General features: G+C 40.0%; 1 protein-coding gene across 6 annotated transcripts in view; it reads left to right on the forward strand.

Moving 5' to 3' along the window:
- The window catches only part of fam76b (family with sequence similarity 76 member B), an 89,535-nt gene that overhangs the window by 40,821 nt on the left and 24,590 nt on the right, over positions 1–24,124 (forward strand). For 5 of the 6 annotated variants that reach the window (XM_043691479.1, XM_043691476.1, XM_043691477.1 and 2 more), the window contains 5 exons: positions 3,742–3,905; positions 9,267–9,314; positions 15,705–15,788; positions 20,543–20,678; positions 21,064–21,165. In XM_043691479.1, coding sequence (XP_043547414.1) covers positions 3,742–3,905; positions 9,267–9,314; positions 15,705–15,788; positions 20,543–20,678; positions 21,064–21,165 — 534 coding nt within the window. The remainder of the gene's footprint in view (positions 1–3,741; positions 3,906–9,266; positions 9,315–15,704; positions 15,789–20,542; positions 20,679–21,063; positions 21,166–24,124) is intronic. The other variant, XM_043691478.1, reaches the window with a different exon arrangement.

Here is a 24,124-nt window from a genome sequence, read left to right on the forward strand (position 1 = left end):
GGGTTTGGGGGCGGTGTTGGACGGGTTTGGGAGTGGGTGGGGGGCGGTGTTGGATGGGTTTGGGGGCTGTGCTGGGCAGGTGTGCAGCAGGCGGTCTTGGATGGATTTGGGGGCGGTGTTGTATCTGCGACTTCCCCCTTCCTAGAACTGCCATCTATCATGTACCGTTGCTGTTGCAAATTCCTCATTGCCTCTGACTCTCCAACCGATCCATAGGATTTGCAACCAACAGCATTTATTGCAGATATAATCCACAGTAACCCGTAAACTCTCCTTAAACTCCCACATCTGACAAGAAGTGCATATCAGAGCTGAAAATGTGTTGCTGGAAAAGTGCAGCAGGTCAGGCAGCATCCAAGGAACAGGAGAATCGATGTTTCGGGCATAAGCCCTTCTTGCGCTTTTCCAGCAACACATTTTCAGCTCTGATCTCCAGCATCTGCAGACCTCACTTTCTCCTCAAAGAAGTGCATATCACTCTACTAAAGGCCGTTTTGTTCCTTCACAATCTACAGACCCACACAGTCTTATTCCTCTACAAAGCGCTGCTCCATGTTAAATTAATAGTTATGGCTTATATTTTAAGTTTAATCAAGAGACCTATCTCAAAAAACAAAAACAAATAATCAAGAAAGAACCCACTACTGCAGAATTTCTATAGGTCACACTTAAAACTATCCACTTATCTTTTTCTGTGCTGTGACTTCGCCCAAACAGTTACTCCAAGATCAGTTGTGAATTTCACTTTGTTAATTTTCCCTGATACGTCGATGTCCAGTGATATGTAAATTCAGATAGCAAAGGCAGTAACTGTGCAGGTTCACTGTAGTGCTAGTCTCCCCCTCAGCTGTTACAGCCAGAAAGTTTCCCCATCCTCCATCTTGAATGGGTCCATTCAGCTTCAGCTCCAGTTCCCCCTCTGTCTGAGAAGCTGGAGTTGGGTCCACTTCTCGCAGGTGAAGTCCGCAGGCACAGTAATGGTGACCCTTATCTCCCACATCCTGCATGAGGCGCGTACAACTGTCCTACCTTCCATTCCCTTGATTCTAAATTGCCAAAAGAATTTGGGAGGGAAAAAAGAAGCCTCCCCAACCCTGCACACGGAGTCTTTTTTTTTGTTAGAGGAGGACCGGTGGGAGACTGCCCGAATATATTTAGTTCACTCATCCAGCTGTCCCCATGTCCACTTCCGCTCCTGCTCAGCCTTTATTCCACCAATTTCAGGATGGAATTCTTTAATATTTAAATTTACCTTATGGGTGTCCCCTGGCTCTCACTGTCAACACCCACTGCTGAAATGGATTTCCAGAAGGTATTTGATAAATAGGAAATTAAATTAGGAGCAGGCTAGAGAATGTAGGAATCATGAGTAGATACTCAAATTGCCAGAGTGTGACCAGTGATGTGTCTCCAGGATCTGTATTAGGGCCTCAATTGGTTGTTAATGGCATAATAAATCATGTCCAAATTTGCTGCTGATCCAATGTTAGATGGTATTGTACATAAGAATACATAGTAATAGGAGTTGACCATTCAGCCTCTTGAGCCTGTTCCATATTGTAGACTGTGTAGATGCATAAAATTACTAAGGGATATTGATAGACCAGGCGAATGGGCAAAACTATGGCTGATGGGGTTCAGTGCAAGCAAGTGTAAGGTTTTATGTTTTGGAGTAGAAAACATACTACTTAGGTGATATAAAGTTAAATACATTGGTTGTCCAAAGCGATGTGGGGTTTTAGGTGCTTGGATCATTAAAATATCACAACAGGTGCAGACAACAATCAAGAAAGCTAATGGAATGTTGGCCTCTATATATGGAGGATTGAGGTACAAGAATGCAGAAGTTGTATGAAACCCTGGTTGCCTCCATGTGGAATAATGTGAACAGATGTGAGTACCACATCTTAGTAAGGCTATCTTGGCTTTGCAGGGAGTGCATCGTACATTTACATGAATGGTACTGGAACTTAAGGTATTAAGTTATGAGGAGAGATAATAAAAATTAAACCGGTTTCCTCTTTCAATTAGTAGGTTAAGGGGTGATCTGACCAAAGTCTTCAAGATAATCAAGCCATCAAGTAGCACAGTGGTTAGCACTGCTGCCTCGTAACACTGAGGACCTGGGTTTGAATCCTCCCTTGGCCGACTGTCTGTGTGGAGTTTGCACGTTCTCCCTGTGACTGCATGGGTTTCCGCTGGGTGCTCTGGTTTCCTCCCACAGTCCAGGGATGTGCTGCTAGGTGGATTAGTCATGGTAAATGTGGGGCTACAATGATCAGATTGTTCTGCCTGGGATGCTGTTTGAATGGTTGGTGCAGATTCGCTGGGCTGAATGGCCTCTGTGCATAGTAAGGGTTGAGGAAAAGACGTGGTAGATACAGGTAAACTATTTCCAGTGGTTGGAGATTTTTCAACTGCAAGGCATAAAAATATTAAACTAAAAATTAGGGAGAGATGTTAAGAAGCACTTGCAGATGCAAAGTATAGAAGAGGTTTGAAACTCTCTCCCATAATTAGCAGTCGGTGATCAGTCAGTTGTTAATTTTAAATCCAAGATTCATAAAAATTTGTTAGACGCAAAGGTGTTAAGTGATATAGGCTATAGGCAGGTTTATGGCATTAGACAAAGATCAGCCATGATCTCGTTCAATGTTGAAAAGGCTGAAGGAGCTGATGGAGAAAGTGAGGACTGCAGATGCTGATGGAGAAAGTGAGGTGTGCAGCAGGTCAGGCAGCATCCAAAGAACATGAGAATCGACGTTTCGGGCATAAGCCCTTCTTCCTGAAGAAGGGCTTGTGCCCGAAACGTCGATTCTCCTGTTCTTTGGATGCTGCCTGACCTGCTGCACACTTCCAGCAACACATTTTCAGCTCTGAAGGAGCTGATGGCCTATTCCTGTTCCTAAATTCATACAAAGACTAAGGTTGAATGGAAACAAATGAAAAATCTGTAGTTACACTTATCTGGGAGGAAGTTACACACTGCAACTTAATCACTAGAGTTTTTATGCCATATATTGATTTATAAACTTGTTAGGTCCCTTCAATTATCTTCAGTTTCTCTCTGTGTGTGTGTGTGTGTGTGTGTGTGTGTGTGTGTGTAAATAATGCATATTTCAGTTTAACCATTCACATCCCTCCTTCTCACCACCATTGACATTTGAGTTCGCCTTGAAGTTTGAAAGCTTTGCCAAATGAATTGGGAGGAAAGTTAAGGAAAGGTATTGCAGCTGATTGTGACAGTTGACTTGAAAGTAACTGTGTATGACAGGGTTTTTTTCCAAACTTTTAGAGTCTGCTACTTAAGGTATTTTTAGGACCGTGTATTAAGAGGTGAATGACCATTGGTTTCATTTTTTTTGGATCAATAAACAAAGATAGAAGTTTAAAATCTGAATAATCTGTAGCTCATTCATTCCTGAGAATTTTGTCCATTTTGCTTTCTAGAAAAATTAATCACACTTCATTTTGGTGCAAGGACTGCACAGGTGAAGTAACTTGGGAGTTCCTGCACATTCAAATGAAGAACCAAAATCTGTGTGAAGATGCCAAAGCTAAATCAAAATTTCACTTGCCAAAACTGCTTTTTGCAAATTCTGCAGCAAGTATTCTTGTCAGTGAAGTTTGAATTTATTGGCAGCTAAGATATATCAGAGATTATATTTTCTAAGCAGATTAATGCATATCATCAAAACAATTCTGTCAGCCCGTTTTGCCAAGCTTTGATTTTATTTGTAGGTTGATGGAAAACTACTTTGTTGGCTCTGTACACTTTCATATAAACGTGTTCTGCAGAAAACAAAAGAACAGAGAAAGAACTTGGGCTCTCACTCCTCTTCGTCTTCAACTTCATTACCAGAAAAAGATCTCTCTAAACATCACCATAGTACTAGTCGTCACAAGTGAGTTTGTTATTGATTTCTTGTAAAAACAAATGGTGTGTAGGTATCTTACATTCATGTCAAGGACAGTTTTTTTTTGTCATTTTAGGTTCCTTGTTTTTATTGTTCTTTTTGCACCTTTTGAGCATGCTTTGAAATTATAAATTTCAGCCAAATCTTGAGACTTTGTTAATATAATGTTTTATAATGGAATTCTTGCATAATATCTTCTCAATTTGGTCATTCATCTTTCCTTGCTGGATCCCATTTCCCTGCCAAGTTCAATGCCCATTATAAAGATTTTTAATGTTGCAATTTTGTAATGCACTTGAAGCAACCAACATAGTCAGACAGGAGGTTCCATGTGGTTTGGCAGGCTTAAAAGTAGATAAATCTCCAGGGCCAGGTGAAAGATATCCAGGATTGTTGAGTGAAACAAAGGAGAAATTAGCAAGGGTGATTGAAAGAATTTTGAACTGCCCTGGCCGTAGTAGAGGTGATGGAGATAGCCAGTGTGGTACTGTAATTCAAGAAAGGAGCAAGGAATAAACCTGGAAACTTCACATTGGTAGGTTTGCCACCTCAGTGGTACAGAAACCTATTGGAAGCACTTCTGAGGGACAGAGTTAATCTGCCTTTGGAGAGGCAGTGATTTAATCGAGAACAGTCAGCTTGGTTTTGTTGAAGAGAAGATCTGTTTGAACAACATTCTTTTTAATCACTCATCAGATGTGGCATTGCTGGTCAGCCACCATTAATTGTCCGTGCCTAGTTGCCCTTGAGAAGGTGGTGGTGAACCACCTTCTTGAATCATTTCAGTCTGTGCTGTAGGTTGACCCAGAAGTTTGACCTAGGTCACTGAAGGAATGGTATATTTTCAAGTTCAGATGGTAAATCGCTTGGAGAGGAACTTGCAAGTTGTGGTTTTCTCATGTATTTAGGTCCCCATCACCCTTCTTGATGGAAATGGTCGGCTGTTGAGAAAGTGCTCTTGGAGCTTTGGTGAATTTCTGCACTGCATCTTGTAAACCCAGGAAACAAAGTCCTTTAGATCCCACCCAGCTTGATGGATATTTGAAATACTCCACAAAGAATACATTTTTCACCCTTGGCACCCTGTGTTGCTTTCAACTGTTGTTCAACATGCTTCATCTGCAAGGGAAGACCGTATGTGTAATCACCTGGTGGTTTCCACGCTCCAATTTAACCTGAAGCCATGAGACTACTTGGAGTCTGAACTCAGGACAACTCTCCTACCTTTGCTACTGGCCAGGACATTGCCAAGAAAAATGAGTTCTGTCTGACACATTGTGTAAGTTATGATTTTGAGAGTATAACTGTCTATAGCTTGATGACTCTGAGAGACAGCTCTCCTAATTTTGGCACTAGCCCCCAGATGTTAGTGAGGAGCACTTTGCAGGGTTGACAGGGCTGTTCTGCCATTGTCATCTTTGTTGCCACATAGTCTGTTCAGTTCATTTCTTTGTTGTGACTTGGTAGTGATTGATACAACAACGTGGCTTGATCGTCTGTTTCCGAGGGTAGTAGAGTGTCCTAGAGGTGTACAGCATGGAAACAAACCCTTCGGTCCAACCCGTCCATGCCGACCAGATATCCCAACCCAATTTAGTCCCACCTGCCAGCGTCTGGCCCATATCCATCCAAACGCTTCCTATTCATGTACCCATCCAAATGCCTCTTAAATGTTGCAATTATACCAACCTCCACCACTTCCTCTGGCAGCTCTTTCCATACACGTACCACCCTCTGTGTGAAAACGTTGCCCCTTAGGACTCTTTATATCTTTCCCTTCTCACCCTAAACCTATGCCCTCTAGGTTCTTTCCCTGAAGAACATTGTCATTAGTGAACTGCTTTTGAAATTTTCAGAAGTGACCAGGTGTTTAGATGAGGGCAGCATCTTTGATTGTAGTCTACTTGAATTTCAGGAAGGCTTTTGATGAAGACCTAAATGAGAGACTAATGGCCAATGGGCCATTAAGGAAATTTGGCAAATTGACTCCATTTAGCTGAGTGGGAGGACATGGAGGATGATGATTGAGGGGTAATTTAGACTAGAATGTAAAAATAAAAGAAATTATGGACCCTTGAAATGAGACACCTAAACAGAAATTGCTGGAAAAGCTCAGCAGGTCTGGCAGCATCTGTGAGAGAAAGCAGAATTCATGTTTCAGGCCCAATGACCCTTCTTCAGACTGATCAGTGATAATTGAACTTCAATCCAAATAAATAAGGTGATGCACTTGGACAGGACAAACAAGATAAGGGAATACATAGTCGTAGCATGTTCAGCACGGAAACGGGCCTTTTGGTCTAACTCATCCATGACGACCAGATAGCCTAAATTAATCTAGTCCCATTTGCTAGCATTTGGCCCATATCACTCTAAACCGTTCCTGTTGATGAACCCATCTTTTTAAATGATGTAATTGTATGAGCTTCTACTACTTCCTCTGGCCGTGCTTTCCATACGTGTACCACTCTGCATAGAAAGTTGTTCCTTGGGTACGTTTTTAAATCTTTCCCTTCTCACCTTAAACCTAAGGGTGGCGGGGAGAGGGGGTGGAGAAGGGTGGGGGGGGGAGAGGGAAGGGGAAGAAACCTAGCCTATATAGCCTTTCCTTACAGCTCAAAACCTTTAATCCTAGAAACATTCTTGTAAATTGTCTGATCCCTTTCAAATTTAACAGTAATTAACAGTAAGATCCTGGGAGGCACTGAGAATCCGAGTGACCTCTGTGTGCATTTACACTGGTCCCTCTATGTTTCAAGATGAAGTAGTTAAGAAGACATAGAAGATATTTAGCTTTGTTACTAAGGCACAGAGCAGACATGTTATGCTGGAACTGTATAAAACATAGGTAGGCCGTCGTGTTTTGTGCAGATCTGGAAGGGATATGATTGTACTGGAGAGGGAGAAGAGATTTACCAGGATGTTGCCTGGGCTATAACAGTTTGCTATGAAGACCGATTGAACAGATTAGGGTTGGTTTCCTTAGAGCAGTAGAGGGAAGATACGATTGAGTTGTATAAATGACAACTGGTGTATGTTGTGAAGACAGGAACAGTCTTTTCCCTCTTTGAAAGAATCAATGACTGGGGGCATACATTTAAAGTATGGAGTAGAAGATATCAAAGATGCTGGGAAACTGGAGCTTGCTGACTAGAAGGGTGATAGAAGCAGAAAACCTCAGCAATTAATTATTTGGATCTGTGTTTGCAATGTCAAGGCATACAAGGCCAAGGGTCAAGTGCTGGAAATCGGGATTAAAGTGGTTAGATTGTTATTCTTGATCTGTGTGGATGCAGTGGGCCAAAGGCCCTTTTCTGTGTTGGGGATCTCTGACTCTATAATAAAGAAAGTTTGGCAGGGTATCTTAGAGCCCATGGTGTTGTAGATAGATAGTAATTGGTATGAATAGATAACTGGTGAATGGGCAGGAAACAGCGGGTGAGGACAATGGTGACATGTGACCAGTGGAGTCCCACAGTGGTCAGTGTTGAGACAGCAGCTGTTTCAACATGTATTAACAACTTGGATGAAGGAAGAAAATATACTGTAGCCAAACTTGCAGGCAATGCCAAAAGCAGGTAGATTGTGAGAGGTGCGCAACTAGTTTACAGAGAGAAATTGATAGCTTAAATGTGAAAAAAGTTGGCAAATGGAATATAATGTGGAAAAATGCAATGTTTTTCATTTTAAAAAGGAGAACATAAGAGCAATATTATTTAAATGGAGAAAAAAACTGCAGAAAGCTGCAACAAAAAGGGACTTGGTAGTTGTGTACAAAACATTAGAAAGCTAGCACACAATGCAGCATGTAATCAGAAAGGCTAACGGGATGTTGACCTTTATTTCTCCAAGGGCATAGGAGAAAAGGAGAAGATAGGTCTTAGTGCAACTGTGCAAGAGTACTGTGAACAGTTTTAGCTTCCTTATTGAAGAAAAGATATTGTTTCATTGTCTCGATTGCCTCCAATGTTCACCTAGCTGATACCCAGTTTGGAAAGTTTGTCTCCTAAATAAAAGCTGAACTTGGGACGATACTTATAAGAGTTTCGAAGAATGAGAGGTGAAGGATTCTTAAAGGGATTGACAGGGTAAATGCTGAGAGGATGTTTCACCTCACAGAAGAGTGTAATACAAGAGGATATAGTTTCAGAATAAAGGGACCCCAATTTGATGTGGGGATGAGGAAGAATTTCGAAGGTTGCGAGAGTCTTTGGAACTTGTTGCCACAGAGAGCTGTATGGGCAGAATTCCTGTGTATTTATAAGGCTAAGATGAATTCTTGTTCAGTCGGCAAATAGAGAGCAATCTGGAGAGGGCAGGAAAATGGACATGAATGTCGGATCAGGCATGACCCTATTGAATGATGGAGCAGGCTGTCTGGCTGAGCAGCCTTCTTCTGTTCCTATTACTTATGATTTAGTGGAATTTTGCTAAAATTGATTATCCATAAGTTTCTCTCCCATATTCCTTGTTAAATATTTCTTGTTGACATGTATCTTTCTTTCTTGTGGGTGCCCCTTGAATGGTTCATGTTGGTTGTCCATCCCTAATGCACCACAGTCACCCTAAAAAATATTTTCCAGCAAATTGGAAGATCTCCACAATTAGTGAAACTCAATTTAAGCTTTGTTTCTGCCAGGTAAAAACAATGACCACAGATGCTGGAAACCAGATTCTGGATTCGTGGTGCTGGAAAAGCACAACAATTCAGGCAGCATCCGAGGAGCAGTAAAATCGACATTACGGGCAAAAGACCGTCATCTCTTGTTTCTGCCTGTCAAAACTTAGTTTTCATCCAAGTGGATATTTTCTTATTTGTATAGTTCCAACTTCAAAAATGATGCCCCTCTGTCTGTGGTATCTGATATTGCTAGGGTCCTGAGTGGGGAGAGAGATTACAAGTTTAAAGCTCTATATTTTGAATGGAGCGATTTAATTAAGGGGATTGGCATATAGTGAAACCATCCAGGTGTTTAACTATTTTAGCATCTCTAATCAACAACCTTAGCTGACCTCCCTAAGATGGGCAGCTTTTATTTTCCTCTTTGATTCATGATCTCTGCCCCTCCATGGCTAATAAAGTGAGCTTCTGGTATCAGTGGTGTAGGATTCAAATTGCTCTGCCTCCAAAATTTGCAGTGTGGTGAATTGCATAAATGTGAGGTAAGCCAATGTTCTGCTTCACCCCCAGATGCATCCCACACAATTTGTATGGAAATTTGATCCGCTTAACAATCTGCATACCAAATATCGCTGTATGTTAAATTGCAGAACTGAATTTGTACTTCTGTTTTAAATGAATAACCTTGTTGGAAAAGTTAACAAAGAACACCTGACTATATATTTCAGAATTGGCAGCCTAAGTCCAGAGCAGCAGCATGGAGTTTGGAAAATGAGGTAATATTTAGCTGTTATGTTACAAAATTTTTTTACCGTCGTGTATTTGTAAGATTTATTTTAAATTTTACTATTTTCTCCCTGACCACCTTGTTAATCTGGAAATATTTATTGTATTATCTTTTGTCATGTTTTCTCATGTTGAAAACCCATCTATATACTTATGGAATCTAGACTGGAAGAATGTTTTTGTATTTCACTGAAGTGTACAAAAAAAACCTTATTGACTATTTTTTCCATTCCTGTAACAATTGTTTGATTCACAATGTGTTGCTCCTCCCTAATTGTGTTGAATTTGATAATCATCTACCTCATTAAAGTACCTGAACAATTTGGGAGACCAGATAACCTTGTATATTAAATATTGTTTCCTTCTTTTGACTTGTTGCACCATGTGCAGACTGGTTAGTTAGAATGCCATTGTCTTTTCTTTCTACTCCATTAAGAATCTTGACTGTGTACTATATCATCTCATTTGTTCTTAATTTAGCACTAATTTTCACTTGCAGGCTTGGTTACTACAAGAAAGTTGAAGGATATATTCTGAAATTAATGGTTGCTTTTCTGATACTGTAATCAAGATGTGTTATTAGAACAGTGCTACAGGAGATAACACTGATCTATCATTACTTATGACCTTCATTATGATGACTATAGCATGTAAAAGCAAACCATGATATGCAGTACCTTTCAAAATGATAAAAAGTTCCAATGGACTTGATGGAACATTGTTTGATAATGTATGATGCACAAACACACAAGAAGCCTAGTCAAAGAGAGGTTTAAAGGAAAGCGAAGAGTCATAAAACTTTTGTCAGAGAATTCCAGAGCTGAGCACCTAGACAACTCTAGGCACAAATAAAGATTTGCCTGCACAATTGCAAACTTTTGGAACTGTACGCCTGGAGCAGATTGAAGTTCAGATGAGGCTATGGAGGGATTTAAAAACAAGCGTGAGAATTGTTAAATTGAGGCATTGCCAAATTGGGTCAGCAAGTACGATAATAGTGTGTGAACCAGTTTTGGTGTTACTTTGAATGTGAACTTTGCAGATTTGGATGTGCTTCATTTTATGTGTAATGGAGGATAGGATGCGAGCCAAGAGAGCACTGGATTTGTGAATTCAAGTGGTAATTAAATATGTATAAAGTTTCAGAAAAGATGAATTGAGGAACTGCAGATACAGGCAATGTTGGGCACAGGTGATGGGCAATTTTTATGCAGCTCAAATGTGTTTAAAAATGATTTTGTTGAGCTGTAGCCAAGTTGGTAAAGTTGGTGGTTAAATTATTCAACTTCAAATTCTATGGAGTACTGAGGTCAGGTATTTAACGTTCTGTTATTTTAGATCATAAAGTTTCTTAAAAAGTCATTGATCATTTAAAATCGGATTGCATTGATTTTTACCTGTACTAAAAATGGCAATTAGTCAGTTTACAATTCCATTTTATACTTAATGTTGATTTTCCTACAAAAGAAATGCTGCCAAGCTCTGTAATCTTATTTAAACTCCTTCAGCTTTATCTTAAATTTTCTGGAATCCATCCTCATGTATAATCATTTGTACAGTGTATTTCTTTTGAGTGTAATTGAGCAAAAATTTAATTCTTTTGCTCAGTTCAGTAGGCTTATTTTGTGTCACTGCTTGACAACCAAACAAAAGCATGCTTTTTGAAGAAGTTTGTTTTCTAACGGACTTAGGAAAAATTACTTTGAATTCTTGTGAATCTCTAGTTTGTATATGTACAGGTAGCCAACAACTTTTAATTCTGCATAGATTTTAGTCTTCATTATGGAAGTACTTGTTCTAAATTACTTTATTAATTTTCTTTTACAAATAGACACTGTATTTCACCTGTGTGATTTAGTGGCAGTTCAGGCTTCCTCCAATGTAGGGCTTATTTCTGTCATCCTTAACAACTGCCTCAGCTTTGAGCATTTGTGTTTGTTTTTACAGCTATTTCTGTGAAGCTGTATAAGCTCAAAGGGTGAGTAACAGAATTAACTCCACCAAATTACACAGCAGCACCAAAAACATTTGATTTAAATAATAAAATGTGAAGAACAACAGTACATAAATACTAAATATTATGTACAGAATTGCTGTATACAGACTATCAAGGAAGAAATCTGTACATTTGTTGATTTCTGAGCTGGTCCTTGTTTCAATGTTTTATGCTTTAGAGCTGCTGGTTAGAGACGGCTTGGGCGCAGCCAAGACAGTAAGAACAAGAAGAGTAGGTTCCGGTCAGCATAGTACCCATAGGCTGGAAGTTCTTCATATTCCTAAAGCATGAAGCACAATAACAAGGGCAACTGATACTTGTATAGGGTAGGTATTCAAACTGGAGTGGGGCAGGGCGTAATGTTGGTGGGGGAGAGGCAGATTTGGCAGATTCCAGATTGTTTTAAGCATTTGCTAACCTATGAGGACTTTAAGTTCCCTCTTGTGAGGATATACGCTTTCTGTAATGGTGGCACTGTTTTACTTCTGAGTAGTCAGTGTTCTTTATCAAGCAGTCCACCACTCACCTATGCAATGAAGTATTTCTTTAAAACCTTCAGAATTAAGGTGATAGACTTGCCAGATGTCTTGGGTTTCAAAAAAATTATTGACTACTTCATTTTTAAAATTTACAATTGAGGAAGATTTGAAGAGTTAAAATTATCTTAAAGGAGACGCCAAAGCGATTTTTAGTATTGCAAGCTTTTAATTAATTACCCAATTTATACCAGAATTAATACATTTTTGCTTCTGCCATCACATGTAACCTTTCCAAGAAGTCTTTTTTTTCAAGACGTCTTGCCAAACTCTGGAAATATTGTTTCCTTTGTTGCACCATTTCTTCAGTTCCTGGGATTCACTCTAGCACTGCTGTCTTTTTCACACCTCACGTCACTGATCTTTTTTTGCTCACCACCAGACTGTCTAACTGCTAGATGCAATCCCTGAACCTTTTATTATCCTCTTACTGTGCATCAGAGTCATCATCTTCCAATCTCATGTGAATAATCTCTTTCCTAGTCAATACCAGCAATACCTCTGCCAACTTCCATTTTTGTACCTTGCAAATGTTTTGCATTTTTCAGCTCTTCTCATTGCCAATAGTACACGCAAACTTCATGCACTGTTAATAAGTCCAGGAGTCGATCTTCGGTAGCCTGGGAAAATTTATGTACTGATGTTTCACTTGGCAATTAGTGTGATTTAATATACGCAGGCTCATTTGAAAGTTTGTTCACTTTTTCACCTATTGAAATAGAAGGATGAAAAATCAGATTTGTAAAGGCCACTATTTTGATTTATGTCCTCCAGTACCAAGCGTGCATTATTATTAAATATACCCTTATTATATAAAATATGCTCCAATTTCTTACCTTTTTGATTTGGTTAAGTTACACAATTACAAATTAGTATTGTAACTATTTCATGATACTTTAGCTCATATGTAAGTGGGCACTTGCAACGTATGACAGCCTCCAGTAAAGCATTTGTTTTGTTTTTCAGTTTATTTTGAAATTTCTAGCATTTTTGTGTATTCTTTTTCACTACCATTGCTTTATTCCCAATATTTTAAAATATGCCAACACATTAAAATATCATTGTAGAATTATCGCAATCCAGAAGTAGGTCGTTTCACCCATCTTGTCTGTGCTGCTTCAAAGGAGCAATTTCACGCTCTGCTCTGGCCCTCCCTCTCCCTATCTCTGCTCACTCTTCCTTTTCAGATATTTAAAATATTTATTAAATGTGGAAGGAGGCTGTTATCTTTATGGAAAGCAAACAAGTCAGCCTATTTTCCAGACACCTTTTTTGTTCAATAAATTGAAGATTTCTGTCCCTACTACTTATTTTGGGCATTAGGTTCCAGGGGCCTGCCTCTCTGGGTACAAAAACATTTCCTCATTCTCCTTCTGATCCTCTTGCCCGTCACTTTAAATCTATGGCCCCTATTCGCTGATCCTTTCGCTTGTATTAAAAAAAAAATGGTTCTTTATATCTACTGTATCTAGGCACCTTGTATTCATGAGCACTTCCATCAAATCTCTCTTCAGCCTTCTCTGTCTCAAGAGAAAAATTTCCAGCCTATCCAATCACTTTTTTTACTAACAACAACTTTGCAGTCCTGGCAGTAGCATTAGAAATCTCCTTTTTGTAGTGCAATTATATATTTTTCTGAAGGTGACCATGAGTGCACTTTGGTTCTTGAGTAGTGGCCTAACTGCAGCACATCTTCCTTCCTCTTCTATTTCAATAAGTCAGGTAATGAAGAAAATTTCTGCTTTTCTAACTACTTTATCAAATTGTTATCCAGTATCTATTAAAAGATGTCATCTTTAACAAAACAATCTAAATGTTTACAATGCTGATTATAAGCTGGTTAGTCCATAATGTCTGTGCTGGTTGACACAGCTACCCAAATGTGCACCACTTTCCTGTTTTTGGTCTCTGGATCTGCTCATGATACTTGCAAGAGTAATTGCAATGATTTAAATCTTTGATCCTCTCTAATAATTATAGGTCACCCTTATTAATTCTATCTTGGCTATAATTATCATTTTATACATTTCTGTTGAATTATCTCTCCACCTCCTCTGTTTCAAAGAAAAACCAACCTTGCCCTACCAGTCTGTCTTCGTAGCTATTTTGTACAGTACAATTTAGATATCTATCACCATATTCAAAGAATCTAAACCCGAAAATACAAATATTTCCTTAACGCTATAATAACTTTATTTTACTAGCGCCCATCACTGCGAGGGGGTTGAAATTTCTTTGGGCAATGATGCTGTGTAGGTTTGTAAATTTTTCATTGGCAGGTTGTGTTTTAGACTGCTACCACTTGTTGAAGGACACTACACAGGTGTCAGGCTGTATGCTGCCTGCTCCTAGGGAATCTACATAGTTTGTACAGTATTGTGAACAATTTTTTTTGTTATACTGACCACTGCCATAGGCAATCTACAAAATGATGAATTAATGTAGATTAGTGTTGGTTGCAAAATAATAATGCATTTTGGAAGTGAGATGATGTATTCAATCAATTTTGATTCTGTTCCTGTGGCATATAACCACCCACTCAACCATGCTCACCACAAGCTGGAATAGAATAAATATAAAGAAGAGGCTAGATGTGATAACGGTAATTAACTCTGGAAAGATGTGGAGGCCAACAAATTATCTTTTCCTACTTGGATACAATGTAATTAGACTGGTAGGAAAAATGGATTTATCAGTGGCTGACAAAGAGAATATTATACTTTCATCTTCACTCCTTATTTATCAAAACAGAAGTAGACAGTGTTGAAATCTAAATCCTAACTTGAGTGGTGTTAATGGGAAAATACGTACAGCCTCAAATGTTTATGTACAAAAAAGATGAGTTTGACAGTGGCTACAGATCTTTTCCTGTTTGCAATTTGTTGTTTGTTACTGATGATAATATGCCACTTTAGTAGCTGTGATGCTAGCGTCCCAAGTATCTATAGTTTCTGTCTCCTGTGCGTCTTGATCTTAATTTGATATGTAGGATTCATAGGAAGAGGGTAGGTATTACAAATGTGGTAGAGGGAAATACTGTTTCTCTCTTTCCCCCTGCCCTCACCCCCGAAAAAAAAAATGGAGTTTGAACATAATCTTAAAATAAAACCTTGAAAATGGATATCCGGCTCAATCTGATAAATTCTAAAGTGGTAGACTGAGTAGCCTGGATCTTGCAGTTGCTTCAGAGATGGCTTATTTCTAGATTTGCTTCTAGATCTCTTAGTCATAACATTTCCGTAAAAGATTTTATTCATTTTTGATTTGTAAGTACGTGAATAAAAAATGTTTGGGATAGGGGCCAAGGCGCAGGCAGGTGGAACTAGTTTAGTTTGGGATTATAGTCGGCATGGACTGGTATGACCGAAAGATCTGTTTCTGTACTCCATGATTCTGGCTCTAAATTAACTTGATTTACCCAGAACACATTGATCTAGGATTTGAATCCCTGTTTAAACCTTTTGAATTTTGATCCCCTTGATTGACAATTGGCTTTAAATAGGCATCAAGAGGTGAGATATTTGCTGTGATTAAAATCTAAATTGTTTACTTCGAGCTTAATAACTAATCTAGATTTATAGCTGTACTGTGAATGGGATATAAAGTAGGATATTTGAATCTGCTTTTCCATGCAGTGAGATTCCTTGCTTAGTATTGTTCCTGCCCCTATATCTAATGTTTCAATGTATTTCAATTAAGTTTTATAGGGTTTATATTGAATTCAGTTCACTGAATTCAGTTTTTTTAGCTTGATGCTTCAGAACTGTTTTTATTGTCTTTTACTACTTCTGTTTTACCGTCAACAAATAGAATTTCTTTATAATTTAAACATATCTTTTTGTTTACAGCCATAAGTCGTCGTCAACTAGTATTCAAAATGAAGCTCCAAAGAAAAAGCCAAAACTTGAAACAAAGCCCTCCAATGGAGACAGGTAAGCACTGGGAATTACTCCTCTGAAGGAGTACAGTGGCAGTTCACTATCCTGATACTGAGAATGGCTAGGCTGTTCTATGAGGAAAGTTGGGTTCTATTTCACCTGTATTCACTGGAGTTTAGAAGGATGAAGAAGGAGAAGAAGGGCTTATGCCCGAAACGTCGATTCTCCTGTTCCCTGGATGCTGCCTGACCTGCTGCGCTTTTCCAGCAACACATTTTCAATTCTGGAGGGGGAGGGCAAACTGGTAGTGGTCTTGGTACAGGTTGATTCAAACAATGTAGTTTTATTTAAAAAGGTATAAGGACCTAAAAACAGAATGTAAAGAACTAAGACGAAAGTTGAAATGTTGGGCCTCAAAGGTAGTTGTCTCAGGCTTACTACCAGTGCCATGAGCTAGTCAAGAGTAGAAACGGAAAGATATATAAGATGAACACATGGCTGAAAAGTTGGTCTGAGGGGGAGAGTTTCAGATTCGTGGGGCATTGGGGCAGGTTATGGGGAAGGTTGCACCTTTACAAATTGGATGGGTTATGCCTGGACAGGACCAGGAGTGAACTACTGGCATGGCTACTGGTAGAGTGATTAGAAGGGTTTAAAGTAGTGTGGCGGGACATGGGAGGAGGGAAGTAGATGCTGAAATTGAGGAAGAGGTAGAAACCAAGGCAAACATGACGAAGCACAAGAACAGGCAGGGGAAAGCTGCTGAAAAGAACAGAGGAAGTGATCTGAAATGCAGGAGTTTCAATGTGACAAGTATAATAGGCAAGGTAGATGAGATTAGAGCTTTGGTTAATACTTGGAACCATGACATTATTGCAATTATGGGGACTTGGCTGAATGTACCAGGATTTAGATGCTTTTGGTCTGATTAGAAGGGGATGTAAACGTGGTGGGGAAGTTGCATTACGGGCAAAAGAGTATCTCACTGCTGTACTGAGGGAGGATACATCAGAGGACTCATACAGTGTGGCAATATGGATAGACCTCTGGAATGGTAAAGGTGAAATCACAATGCTGGGGGTATATTGCAGGCCTCCCAACAGCCAGTGGGAGATAGCAGAGAGAATATGTAGACAGACTTTGGAATGATGAGATAACAGCAGGGCTGTTATGGGTGTTTTTTTTAATTCCCCTATGTTAACAGGGGGGGTCATGTCATGCTGGGGGTTGGATGAGCCCCAATTTGTAAGGACCATTCAGGAGGGTTTCTTGACACACTGCGTGTACACTCCAACCACGGAAAGAGTTATACCCGGACTTGGTTTTAGGAAATGAGCCAGGCCGAGTAGAGTGAGGTGTCAGTGGGGGGGAGCATCTCGAGGGAAATGTCCATCATACTAAGAGTTCTAAGATATTCCTGGATCAGGATAATGACAGTCCTTGGCTGAAAGTATCAAATTGAGGGAAGACAAACTACAACGGGAACTGGAGAATTTTGGTTAGAGGTGGCTGTTTGAGGGTAGATCTACATTGGACATATAGGAGTAATTTAAATGGCAGTTAAGTGTTCAGGAGTGGCTCGTTCTTTTGAAAATGAAGGACTGATGTGGAAAGTTATGTTCTTGGTCGAAAAGAAAAAGAAAGCATGTGTAATGTTGAGGGGAATGGGAACTGACGAACCCCTTTGAAGTTTATAAGGAAAGTAGGAAAGAACTGAAACAAGAAAATAGAAGGGCTAAAAGGCGTCATGAAAAGTCATTAGCAAACAGGATTAGGGAGAATCCCAAGGTCTTTTGTACGTATGTGTATACACACATGTGCCCAACTGTGCGTGCACAACCATGCACCGTCAAAGGAGGGAATCAATGCATGGAGTCAGAAGAGATAAGTGGGATCCTAAACTAATAATTTAGTTGGTATTCGACAAAGTGAAGGAATTGATAGGGTAGCAGGGATAATTCTGGAAATTACAGGCCTGTGATCCTCACATTGGTAGTAGGGAATTTATTGGAAAAGATTCTCTGGGACACGGTCTATGCACATTTATGAGCAATGGACCTATTAGTGAGAGACAGCATGGTTTTGTGCAGGGGAAGGTCATCCCTCACTAACTTGATTGTGTTTTTTGAGGAGGTGATGAAGATGAATGAGGGAAAAGCAGTTGATGTTTGAGCTCAGTGGTTAGGACTGCTGCCTCGGTGCCTCGGACCTGGGTTCGATTATAGCCTCGGGCAACCATCTGTGTCAAGTTGGCACATTCTCCCCATGTCTGTGTGGGTTTCCTCCGGGTGCTCCGGTTTTCTCCCACAGTCCAAAGATGTGTAGATTAGGTGAGTTGGCCGTGCTAAATTGCCTATGGTGTGTGGGTTATGTGCATTATTCAGGAGTAAATGTCGAGTAATAGAGTAGGGGTCTAGATGGGTTATTCTACGGACGGTCGGTTTGGACTTGTTTCCACACTGTAGGGATTCTTTGTTGTCGATATGGATTTGAGTAAAGCCTTTTGACAAATTGTCTCAGTTCAGATTGGCACAAAAAGGTAAAGTCATGGTATCAGGATGAGCTGGCAAGATGGATAGTCATGAGAGACAGGGTCGTGGTGGAAGGATGCCTTTTGGAATGGAGATTGTGACTAATTCCCTAAGAATTGTTTCCATTAGCTTCCCAACTATCAATGTGAGCCTCATTGGTTTTTTAGCTTCTTGGATTATCTCTATTTCCCAGGAGAAAGTGAGGGCTGGAGATTAGAGCTGAAAATGTGTTGCTGGAAAAGCGCAGCAGGTCAGGCAGCATCCAAGGAACAGGAGAAGCAGGGCTTATGCCCGAAACGTCGATTCTCCTGTTCTTTGGATGCTGCCTGACCTGCTGCGCTTTTCCAGCAACACATTTTCAGCTCTATCTCTATTTCCCTTCTTGAATAGCGGATTAGCTACTCGTCAGTACTCCGGGACCACTCCAGTGGCGAACGAGGCTACAAAGATGTTGGTCAAGGCCTGACCAATCTCCTCACTTGCCTCTCTTGATAATCTGAGGTCAATACCATAGGGGCGTGGGGACCTTAATGCTCTTCAAGAGATCCAACACCACTTCTTTCCTGATTCCACTTCTTTCCTGATTTTGAAATTCCTCGCATAATAACATGCTACACACAATTCTCACTATCTCCATATTTTTCTCCTGGATGAATATCAATGCAAAGTACTTACTTAAGGTGAAAGGTTTGTAGCTCAGGTTGAGGTTTAGGGTGTAGGTTTGCTCGCTGAGCTGTAGGTTTCATTACCTGGCTAGGTAACATCATCAGTGGCGACCTCCAAGTGAAGCGAAGCTGTTGTCTCCTGCTTTCTATTTGTGTTTGTCCTGGAAGGGGTTCCTGGGGTTTGTGGTTATGTTAGATTAGATTAGATTACTTTACAGTGTGGAAACAGGCCCTTCGGCCCAACAAGTCCACACCGACCCGCCGAAGCGCAAACCACCCATACCCCTACATTTTACCCCTTACCTAACACTACGGGCAATTTAGCATGGCCAATTCACCTGACCTGCACATCTTTGGACTGTGGGAGGAAACCGGAGCACCCGGAGGAAACCCACGCAGACACTGGGAGAATGTGTAAACTCCACACAAACAGTTGCCTGAGGCGGGAATTGAACCCGGGTCTCTGGCGCTGTGAAGCAGCAGTGCTAACCACTGTGCCACCGTGCCGCCCACAGTGTCATTCCCCGTTTGTTTTCTGAGTGGTTGATAGATGGTATCCAGATCTATGTCTTTGTTTATGGCGTTGTGGTTGGAGTGCCAGACCTCTGGGAATTCTCTGGCATGTCTTTGCTTAGCCTGTCCCAGGATAGATGTGTTGTCCCAGTCAAAATGGTGGGGGTTTTTTCCTCCGTGTGTAGGGCTACGAGGCAGAGAGGGTCGTGTCTTTTTGTGATTAGCTGGTGTTCGTGTATCCTGGTGGCTAACTTTCTTCCTGTTTGTCCTACGTATTGTTTGTTTGTGGCAGTCCTTGCATGGAATTTTGTAGACGACGTTGGTTTTGTCCATGGATTGTACTGGGTCTTTTAAGTTTTAGTTTTTGTTTGAGAGTGTTGGTGGGTTTGTGTGCTACTAGGATTCCGAGGGGTCTTAGTAGTTTGGCTGTCATTTCTGAAACTTCTTTGTATGGTAAGGTGGTTAGGGTTTCTGGCTGTGTTTGGTCTGCTTGTCGTGGTTTGTTCTTGCAGTTCGCAGATTCCTCACGTTAGTTCCAGTTCTGTGACGCCAACTATTGCAAGTAGCCGTGAGAAGACTTTAACCCTGATCTTAAGTTTTTCTGATCAAATTAAATCCCCTTGAACTCTTTCCTGCTATATGAGTTTCTGCTGAACTCCACTTTCATGTATAGTGAATTACTTTTTTTAAAAAGTCATTTTTCTTAGTCATTACTTTTTTAAAATGATAAATACAGCATTTTGATAAACACAAACAAATGAAAATGATCATTAACTGCCTTCTGCTAGTCGAGGGAGCTTGGTAATCTGATTTCTATATATTTGGATATTATTATAAATTTATGAATGTCTTTTGGTACAAACCAAGGGTTCTGCTTAATGTTTAGATTGAAAATTGCATATTTAACAGACCCACCCTGCTATATTAAAGCCTTGAACTCAATTACAAGCTGAAATGCAAGGGTGCAGCTTCATCGCACAGCTTCTTGGCTCATAGAACATGCTTCGAAATGAAGGCAACCTGACATCTTAAAGTAACATTATGGTTTTAGGAAGTTGTGATTTAATTTTCTATTAAGCAACGTTTTCTTTCTTACTAGCAGCTCATTAACCCAGTCAATGGATTCTGGTGGGACAGACAACTTTGTAATAATCAACCAATTAAAGGAAGAAGTGATGTCTTTGAAAAGGCTTCTGCAGCAGAAAGAGCAGACTATCTTGGAAAGAGATAAAAAGGTAGATTAAATGCTAACAGGTATAATGCATTTATATTTGCAGCGGTATATGCTGAACTAATGAATTCTTGAAAGGACAGCATTGGGGTGATTTTTGGCTCATGTGTTTGTGGGTAAGGGAAGAGTAAGAAAAACTTCAATCACATTCAGATTGCTGTCTTGTGCTTCCAGCTGGAAAGCTTATGTATATGGTATATGAAACGTATTGCTCTATGATCTCAAAACTTTATAATGTTGCCTGGACAAAAGGTATTCTTTGTACAAATGCGCCAGTTGATTTTTTTTCAGGGAAAGAAATGGGGAAAAACAAAGTTTAAACAATATAACATTCAGTGGGATAAACTGGGGTTTTGCTTTTCAAATTCTTTTTCTTTCCCCATTCAAAGCTGACTGAGTTGAAGGCAGATTTTCAATACCAGGAATCTAATCTTAGAGCAAAAATGAACAACATGGAAAAAGCACACAAAGATGCGGTGGAACAGCTACAGGTATTTTTCTTTATTTCAGTACTTTTAATTTTCTTCTGTTCCCTGATTTTTTAACATAACTTGAGAGAATTTAGTTAAATAACATCTCAGTTTTTAAACTCTGATAATCCCAGTATTTATTTGACATGATTTGTGTTGCCTGGTATAAATGCTACATGCTAGTTTCCTGATCCAGAGATGTTTAAATTTGCAATAAAACTATGTACTTCTCAACTTTCTTGTTGGAAGGTGATCAGAATCACTGCAAAGCTCTACTCTTTCTCAACTTGAAATAATGGATTCAGACCACTAAGTGAAATGAGTGACAAGCAAGCCACAAAGTCATTTTTATTTACATGTTTACATCACTGTTTCCACTTAAGACTACCTTTGTTAATGCTGATAATGTTATGCATTGGCCTGTAAGAGTGAGGAGAAAGTGAGGTCTGCAGATGCTGGAGATCAAAGTTGAAACTTTATTGCTGGAACAGCACAGCAGGTCAGGCAGCATCCAGGGAACAGGAGATTCGACGTTTCGGGCACAGGCCCTTCTTCAGGAATGTAAGAGTGACTCCAAGTCATGTCTCAAGAGGTATCCCTTGTAAAATGGAAGTGATGGAATGCCTGGACCTTGGGTCACTTCCATGGTGTGTTCCAGTGTTGTGATGCCACAGGTTGTTGTTTTCAAAGAGCAATTTGTGAGCACAGGAACATCTTCAATTTACTGAAGGTCTCCAGAGAGGCTGCCCTATGATCGAAAAGAATTTGAAAGGTTGAGGTCATGGAGTTTTCTGCACTATCTCATTCTGTAGAAAAACGTGGTACACGAGAACTAGATCCAACTGTTTGTCTCCTTTTAACACTTTAGGCCTCAGTCCTGTTTCTACCTTTCATAGCCTCCGTCCTTAAAATAAAAGCAAAAAGTACTACAACATACCTGATGTCACCTTTTTGGAGAGAATTTGAATTCTGGTGCAAGATCACAGACCTGAAATGTAACTATGTTTCTCTATCTATGGATGAAGCAAAAACTGTTCATTCCTTTTAGTTTTGTTTTTATTTCAGGGTTCTAGTACCTGTGGCATAATGCTTTTGTTAGCCTCTTTCTCGACCAGTCTGTAGCCCCTTGAGTCTTCAGGTAACTAATTCTCTCCAACCTATCAGGAATCCTCCGGATCTTATATTGCTATTGAGTTGCATCTTGCTTAACTAGACTGCAGCAGCTGCAGCCTGAACCTGTCCTACCTTTCCTCATTAAACAATCCATCTATTCCAAGTACTGACATTGTAAACCTCTTAACTGCCTCAATGCATCTGCATCCTCCTTTTAAATATGCGCAATACTACTGATGTCACCTCACCAGTGTTTTGTAGAACTGAAGCGTAATCTTCTACTTTTGTTTCAGTCCCCTCACAATAAGCTATAACTTTTATTAGCTTGGCTAATTACTTACTACATTAACGTTTCATGGTTCAATATTCTCCATCTTTGAATTCTGCAATCTCTCACTATTTAGATATTTTGCATCTATGTACATTTTGGCAACAAGAGTAACAATTTCAATTTTTTCCACTACATTTTCTCTATTTGTCAGAATTTTGCCCACTCACTTGCCTATATTCCTTTGAGGTCACTATGTCCTATTTTCAACTTGCTTCCTACCTATCTTCAAGTTTGGAAAATTTGACAACTATGCTTTTACATACATAGATTACATGGAATTCCCTAGTGTGGGAACAGGCCATTCAGCCCATTGAGTCCACACCAACACTCCGAAGAGGATCTCATCCTGACCCATCCCCTACGTTACCCTATCCCTGCATTTCCCATGCCTAATCCACCTTACTTACTTACATGTCTTTTTACGCTATGGGCAATTTAGCGTGGCGAATCCACCTATATTTGCATTTTCGGACTGAGAGGAAACTGTGGATCACCTGGAGGAAGCTCACTCAGACGCTGGGAGAATGTGCGAATTCCACACAGATAGTCATCCGAGGCTGGAATTAAACCCAGGTCCCTGGCGCCGAGAGGCAGCAGTGCTAACCACTGAGCCACCATGCTGCTTTGCATCCCTTTGTTTAAGTAGTTTATACAAATAATGGCATGCCATTCATTAATGTTGCTAACCTGAAAAACATCCTTTTAAGATGGCCTTTTGCTTTTGAACAAGACAATTCTGTAACCATGACAATATGCTACACGCACTTCACAATGAGCATTTTGTTTTTTACAATAACCTTTGTGGCATCATATCAAACTACTTGTAAGTATCTCCACCCTTTCCCCTTTAGCACCTGATACACACTCAGAATTGTAATAGGATGATTAAACATGAATTCCCCTTCACATAAAAATGTCAACTGTTTGATTACTTCGAACATCCAAAAATGTGGCCTTTTATAATGGCTATTGTAATAGCTGCTAATATTTTCCCTATGGTGATTGTTGGTCTGTCATTTCCTGCTTTTTGTTTTCCTTTTGAATAAAAGAATTACATTTGCTATCTTCCAATCAAATGGGACCTTCCCTGAATCAAGCAAGTGTTAGAAAATTAACTTCCCTGGATGGTTGCAGCTCCAACAGCACCCAAAGTTTGACACCATTCAGGACGTAGCAGCCTGCTTGATTGGCACTATATCCACAAGTATCCATTCCTTCCACCACCAACACTTGGCAGTGGAGTGTATTGTCTACATAGCGCACTGTAGAAATTCACCCAAGATCATCATCATAACTTCCAATCTCTCAATTACCCATCTGTAGGGACAAGGGCATCAGGTACATGGGAACACCACCACTGTCAAGTTTCCCTCCAAGCCACTCACCATCCTGTCTTGGAAATATATCGTAGTTCCTTCACTGTCACTGGATCAAAGTTCTTGGTGACATGGATTGAATTGAATTCACTTTGTTGTCACAAACTCACATGAATACAGTGAAAGGTTTGCAAGTCGTCACTGACAGCATCATCTTGGG

This window comes from Chiloscyllium plagiosum, chromosome 6 (assembly GCF_004010195.1).
Source record: "Chiloscyllium plagiosum isolate BGI_BamShark_2017 chromosome 6, ASM401019v2, whole genome shotgun sequence".
NCBI lineage: Eukaryota > Metazoa > Chordata > Chondrichthyes > Orectolobiformes > Hemiscylliidae > Chiloscyllium > Chiloscyllium plagiosum.